The sequence below is a fragment of the Anneissia japonica genome, unplaced genomic scaffold (assembly GCF_011630105.1).
Source record: "Anneissia japonica isolate Jap-2015-1 unplaced genomic scaffold, ASM1163010v1 scaffold9668_len1562885_cov226, whole genome shotgun sequence".
In the NCBI taxonomy this organism is placed as follows: Eukaryota; Metazoa; Echinodermata; class Crinoidea; order Comatulida; family Comatulidae; genus Anneissia; species Anneissia japonica.
The window spans coordinates 1,068,683-1,076,342 of record NW_022711326.1 but is presented as its reverse complement, the minus strand read 5'-3'; the positions used below and the strand labels follow the sequence as shown (position 1 = coordinate 1,076,342).

At 34.5% G+C, this 7,660-nt stretch overlaps 1 protein-coding gene across 1 annotated transcript in view; it reads right to left on the bottom strand.

The window, feature by feature from the left end:
* LOC117107446 (hypoxia-inducible factor 1-alpha-like) overlaps window positions 1-7,465 on the bottom strand; it is a 63,018-nt gene extending 55,553 nt beyond the window's left edge. Inside the window, exon 1 of the mRNA XM_033249146.1 lies at window positions 7,248-7,465. Within this exon, the coding sequence (XP_033105037.1) occupies window positions 7,248-7,276 (29 nt within the window). The 5' untranslated portion in view covers window positions 7,277-7,465. The remainder of the gene's footprint in view (window positions 1-7,247) is intronic.
* Between the last annotated feature and the right edge of the window lie 195 nt (window positions 7,466-7,660).

Sequence of the window (7,660 nt, the reverse complement as noted above, 5' to 3'; positions counted from 1 at the left end):
TCCCTATTTCTAAAAACAAAAATGAAGATATGAGAATCTAGGTCTTTAAAATTTCTTGCCAGTTTACTGTATACAGTACCAAAGCCTTAATTTATTTGTCTGAATTTATTCTAATTTCATATGCTGTATTATATTTTGAAGATCTTAACCTAAAAGGTTACTAAAGAAAAATTTGTTTTTCTACTTTTCAATTTATAACAACATTGTAAAATAATTATTTTTGTATTATGTATTAATGTTGATTATAATGTAAAGTTGATAGCATGCCAACAACTACAAACTGAGCTCAATTAAGTTAAATATTGTCCAAGGTTCTATTTGTAGTTTCCATAACACACACACAAAATATCTTTAGGGACATTGCAATTACATCTATTTTTAGAAAATTCTTTTCCAATTCATTATTTTTCCGCCTACTGTAAATTACAGATACAGTAAGTTGTTCTAAATGAAATCAGGATGTAATCTAATGAAATATAAATAATTTTACAAAAATGCAATGTAACCATAATAAACAATCAAAATATTGTAATACGTTTATGTATCACATACTGTATTTAGCAATATATTTTTTAATTAATTGTTAATGTCATCATGTTTCAGGCTATTTTTTCCTGGCCAGGGCAAAACAACGTAACATGAAATTTTCACTTTCCAAGGAAATACAATTAGTTTGCAACTTAGCAATAAATTGTAATACCCTTCTGAAATTTTGCAGGACTACAGTATATATCTATAGACATTATGATAATACAAAATATTAATTACAAATGTTGGTTTATTGCAAAGTTATTTACAATATTCACAGATACCTCTATATTGTTTTACCTCCGAAACATGTCAAACGAGGTATTGTCACGTGGTAATTGCGACCTATTTTTTGAATTTATCACGTCTTGGGCAATCAAAAGGATTATCTAGCATCCGCATACGTCACTGGTTGATATGAATACACCATCAACCTGTTGCTTTTGCTATACCAAATTCCATCAGCTCAAAACAATTTTTGAATGCCCTTCCGAGGCAAAACAATGTAGAGTATCTTCATCGTAGATACGTTGTTTTTTGCCCCGTAATCTTGCAGTTACGTTGTTTTACAACGGAAATCACCAGGTTTGAGTTTTGTGATTAAAGATAGTTGATGCTATCGCCAGAACGACTCACTATTGAGACCTGAAGGTACTGTAATTCAGAAGTGTTTAATATATTGTACAATTTGAAAATCGACAAAAAGCCTCAGGATAAAAGATCCTAACAAAGTTGAGATGTTCTATAAAGTAGTTAATCATCAAAGATGATTAAACATACAGTAGCACCCATCAATAGGAAAGCAAGACTTTACTGGAACACCTAAAAATTCACTCCATGACGACGACCATTACCAGTATAATCACTGATTTGCTGATATTCTTGTCAATAAACACAAGCGACAAAAATGTTGTTAATCCTCACTTAATTTAACAAACTACAGTTTATATCCTTAATAAAATTAGCCCGTAATTTGACAGCATTTGCATGTTTCAATGACAAATTAAAAACCCACTGTGGTAAGTTTATTACCGGAGAAAACATTTATAGTAATTTTGGGAATTGACCTTTCTTTAAAATATTACCAACACCTTTGACCTACTTAAGCTATGTTCTGAAGATCAATACTATCCAATGCAAGTTAATGAGAAATCCTGTCAAGGTCGCATCAAATTTTATCGTATGTCTACACGAGAGTAATAGCATTTATATACTGATATATAAAAAATTTAAGATTAAAATTATTTCTGATGATCTCATGATGATGCTTCAATAAAACAAAGACAAAGCAGAAATTACATAAATGTAGGCTAAGCTGAAATCAATGATATCGTGCGGCAATATATGCCTGCTGACAGATCTGGTTAACATTTAACAATTAAGAATTCATTTTCAATCTTTACTGCAGAAAATAACAAATTTAATATAGAGTTAGGCCTACATTTCTTCTTTTGGACCGTCCATAAATCGCAGGAGTGTTGGCGACTCCAAAGTTCATTCACGCAGTAAATAAATAAAACTACAAAAAAAACACAAAGAAACTGGCAATTCATATTAAAACTATATCATAATTGCGAATCCCAATTTTGACTACAAATACTGTGATTCTCAAAATTATGATTGATTATTGGAGTGCTGGAGCTTGGTTGTAAATTGTCTTCCAATTTGAGGGTTCTGGCTTTAGTCCTTCAATGCACAAAAAAACTCTCTTCTCTAAGCCTCAGTACAAGACTCAATTTATAGAGCATAACTTCGATCCTGTGTGCTAATTTATAGGATGTGAAAGAATACTAAAAAAATAAAAATAATTGTCATAATAAAAGTATTATAAAAATGATTTCACATCATCTAATACTACTAAATATTTTTTGCAAATTTTCTGCCATAATACAGTATTTCAGAGACTACTGGCAACTTAAACAATGGTCAATTATTATGAATGCATACTGTATACTACCAATTATCCAAGTTGATTTCCCCACACAATAGAAATTGATCAAAAGTAGGACACTAAACGTTGCCAAGCCATTTAATATTCAAACTAGATCACTGCTGTCTTGTGCTAAAGTAAATTAAACTAGGACGCGGTATATGCTATAAACATAATCATAATACAATAACACACCACATGTTCATCTTGAATCAAACATCATTTTGAGCTCAGTAAAACAGTCCTCCTCAGGTCAAATTTAGAAATATGGATTTATGCCTATGAAATACAAAATGTCTTAAGGAGAGTTGTATTTCTGTAAAATTGTGTCTGTATTGTGTCTGCTCAGCAAATGAAGGGATGAACTATTTCATACTGTAGGACACTTTGTGCAGAGGAATATAGCAATAAACCTACAATAGGGTTTTTTTATCCTATAACCGAAAGAAATAATAAACTTCAATCTCAGACTCATTACACTGTATTATAATAATATTTGGTTGGAAATTTGTTACTGTGTACACAATGTCTACTATTGTGGATCTTGCTGAAAAAATGTACTTAAAAATGTGCAATATCATTTTATTGAGGTGGAGGAGTGCCTCACAGTTCAACATATTTCTCATTCTACAGTTTTAAAAGCAAATTTCTAGATTACAGTACTTGCACAAGAAGGAATGCAACATACTAAGTAGCATTACTGTAGACTGAGGAATTTACATAAAAAAGAAATTAATATATTAAAATCAAGGAATTTGTTTTGTAGGCACTAACCAATGCTAAAAATTAAATATTATGTTCAATTTTAATGATCGAGCTTTTACTTTCATCTTTATAATACATGGATTTTAGCATAAAATTAGAGAGACGGTAATTGATACTTTCAAAAGGCAACAGTAGGTAGAGTAGATCCATATGCTTGCGTTCTGATTTCATAGTCTTGCAATTAAATCCTGCAAGACTCATCACTTGCTTCAATTTTCAACAGTAGCCTAAAAAAATGTATTGCAAACAAGTACAATTAAATTTCTTAACACACTGAAGGGGTGTCTGACGAAAATCCGTTAATGGAAAGTACAAATTTTTAATGTTTTAAAACTGGAGAAAAAAGGGCTTAACCACTGTATACTATAGATCTTCAGGGGTTTAGAACCAAGTCAAAGTCTCAAGTTTTTTTAAGGAGATCCACCATAAAAACTCTAGAATGTACAACAGGGGCAAACTGACTTGGATCAGCCATGGTAGTGGGTATGGCTATAATGGTCAGCATATGGGAAGACAATTCAAACTCATGTTCGATAAGGTGTAGTGAGATTAACTTTCACATGTTATTTGTGCACAGCACCAATCGCATCTCAGTGCTCTGGCTAAAACATGATTGAGTGAAACCAGCGATTGATAAACCTCCTTGGTTTAGTGCACAAACTACAGTACTGTATCACACACAGATCAATCAGAATGGTTGATAGCTCTGGTCACTACTCCACACTACTGTATATAAATTTGCTACTGTAGTGTCCTAGGGATGCATTTACCTCACACCATGAATGAATGTGGTAGGATAAGCAGTTTTATTCTAAACATTGTTTACTCAATATTTTGTAGTTCCCACAAGTATAGACCTGATCTACTGTAGCAATATGAATCAATTATAAAATTCTGGGAATCTGGTGTGAATGAAAAAGTGATCTAATCATTGTATGATTGGAATGATAATGTATATTATTAGAGCACATAGAAAAACTTATTAGATTGTTACACTTTAAAAAAAAAAAAATTATGAGGGCGGGATATTTTTTTTTTGGAAAGGGAGGGGGGGGAGGGATGGGATTATACCAGACCTTATCATTTAAGGTGCGCAATCTCGCTCACACACCATCGCGCACCTAAACTGCCATCGATGGGTGTGGAAAACAACTCGCCTTACATTTCAAAACAACTTTTTTTGCTGACCAATTAACTACCAACGTTTAAGATGCTAGATCTAGGCTGAAAAACGTCTTTGTACCAATATATCGTGAGTCATTATACTTTATTGTGTAAATGTACGAACTTCTACAAACCGAACAAACAGTTAATAAACAACGATTTTTGGACGAAATAATGCAATAATCACATTTACTGTCTAGGAATTAACAAATAACGAAGGCCTAGCACTACACCCTGTGAATGAACTATTCGTACTGCTTTCTCAGTCCCAATAGCGTACTGCCAGATATTATCTATCGCTTTAAAACAACACACCAGCATTAAAGTTAAGTGGTTAGACCTAGTAAAAATTAAGCCTTCTATTGTTTAATAAAGTACATTATCGCTCCTTAAAAATCAATTGGAATCAAACTGAAATGAAGACGAAATTCAAAGCAAGTTTATACAATGGCTGACTCTAAGATAGTAGATAGTTTATTCGGATTTGGATGTTGTTAGACTCATCAGTGTAAATTATAAATGCATAGCTTCACTTATTCTTCTAACAAGACACTTTTCAGAAGCATGTTGCTAAAATTTAATTATGGAATAAATTTTGTAGAGAATAAAATTTAAATTTGTTAGATTTATTTACATTTATAAAGTTTGTTCTATCAGCAAGCTGTCACGCAATGAAACTTTGGGTGATCTGACGTCATCACAGCCAAGCACATGTGTACATGACCCCACGAAAAAAATTAACCAATTACTGTAGCTGGCAGAGTTTTGGAGGCCCGACCTGATGTCTGATGTTTACAACGACCATGCAACAACCAACCAGCAAGTGGCATCGTGACTACGAAGAATGTGTTAGGTTTAGGGAAAAAATACCAAACTGAAAATGCACGTAAAAACAATATAAAAGCATTCATTTTGTCGGTAATTAAATTTGCTGTACAGTACAGCAAAACAACAGGTACTGTATACTGTATGTATTACATATGTTAACTTTTAATAGGCTAGTCATACCGAACCCACAGGAGATTGCTAGCTAGACCATGCCTATTTCAGCGGCTAGGCCCTAGCTAGCCTACAGATATAGATATGTTACACTAACCAAAATTTCCGGAAATCCGAACACCGTAACCGCTCCCGATGTGGGGTGGGGAGGGGGTAGCAGTATTGGGAGAGTGCACTTTATTATTTCTCTACATGCAAATATTGGAAGTTAAATTTAATGTCTTATTGACTCCTGTTGATTGCACTGTAAAGCGATTGAACATTCATCTGTAGTATTTCTTTAACCTCCCCCACGCCATCCTGCAAAATAATCACTCACCTGAAAATTATGGTGAGTGTTTTATTGCTTGCCTGCCATTTTCAAATAACAAGGCCTGTTTGCATGAACAGAACGAACATGACATCGTTCTTCGAAGTGGAAGATGCATTTAAACAACTGTCCTGTGATTCAATGGCCTTTCCAAAACTAGGCCTACTGTATTCCGGTGAAAAAATCAGACATTAATCAAGCATCAAAGGGAAGGGAACACCCTAATTATAGTTAGTAGGCATAGGCACCTAGGCTTTGGTTTTTACCTTGAGCTAGGCCAGCCTTTGCCTGAACTTTCTTTCTTGATGTTGTACTGTAGGTTAGTTTTTGCCCAACAACAACCAATCCAACCAAACATAACAATCACAAGGAAGACCGCCCACTTGTATTGCATGATGTAAACAGTTATTTTTAGCGGCGAGAGTTTTCGTAGAACATGTGAGTCTTCATGCTGTGAATCAGTGATCTGATGAGCCCTCTGGGCGGGTCTCTTTAGGGACGGAAAACAGTGTCTATTTTTAACCGCAGTTAGCAAGCTCTTTTTAGTGACAGTAAATAGCAAGTTTAAAGGATGGGCTTTGCAAGTTCAACTTTACAGGGATCCCAATGTCTGATCTAATCAATCGAAAGAGTTTGAAGTCTGCCGAATTCAGAACCAATTCCTTTATATTTTGTGAGCATTTGTTTTTTGTAAAGTTGTTTTTATGCAGTTAAAATAAATGAATAAAATATAAAATAAAATTATTCCCACATCAATATTTCCAAATTTGTTGATGAGGGCAGGAGTAATAATCTAATAAATCTTTCTATATGCCCTTAGTGGAAATTGGTTACATAAAAATGAAAATGTTTGCAATAAGTTGAATGGGCAACAAATTAAGTAAGAATTATGCCCAACAAGAGCGTAAAACTTTAGCAGACTATCAAATTTGGTTGTAAACTATTGACAGAGAGTATAACAAACACGAACAAATATATGCTAACTTGGCCTAGCCTAGGCCTACTTTTTTGTTGTTGAAAAGACAAGCAGCTACCTACCTAGGCTACCTGTAGGCTATATTTTAGAAAAGAAGACTAGGCTAGGCCTAGCTAGGCATACCATAGATAAGTATTACTATCAAGGTAATATGATTATTTATTCCATCATAAATTGGCTAGGTCTAAGCTTTTTTGATGATTATATTCCACAGTAGGCCTAGGCCTATGCCCTAGTGAATCAATGGCAGTAGTATTTAGGCCTAGGCCTAGCTAGGCCTAGAATAGCACTTAAACACAGCATACAGTGTGGCAAATAGCCTAGCCTAGGCCGGCCTAGGCTGGTGTTTTATGACCAAAATAGGACAGACAGCCATTACGTAACCTTCCTTTAACTAGATTAGCGGTGGGTTACAAAATAGGCTTATCCTTATTCAGGTCACCCACTGTCCATCTGGCCTGGACTTAAGCCGCGCTTACAATTCAGAGAGTTATTGTAGCCTATAGTATGTAGCAGCATCGCCCGACACCACCCGATGACTAGCTCAAACACACAACAAAACGAAAACAACTCACCGTATCTTTTCTTTCCTTTCCAAAGGCATGACTATAGTATAAAATCCAAGAGATACATGTACCAGTAATCATTCAACGTCTGTTTAATGGCACACATCAATCGCAGTGTGTCCATATTACTTTAAAACTCGGACAGAAACAAAGTAAACTTCAACCAAGAACTATTCACCCACCGCGTCGGCCATTTTCGTAGATTATTTTATGCAAATATATGGGTCAAGAGTATGAAGCGTGATGACCTCAATGTATCGCTGCCCGATTTTTAGTGGGTCGCTTCGTGTGTGTACGAATAATTACGACAAAACCCGAGCACATCACAGAGTGTGAGGATGACGACATCAGATAATTTTCAACCAAAAAACTATTATGTATGTTTACTTCACGACAAAATATAACGCAAATGGGTGGATTCA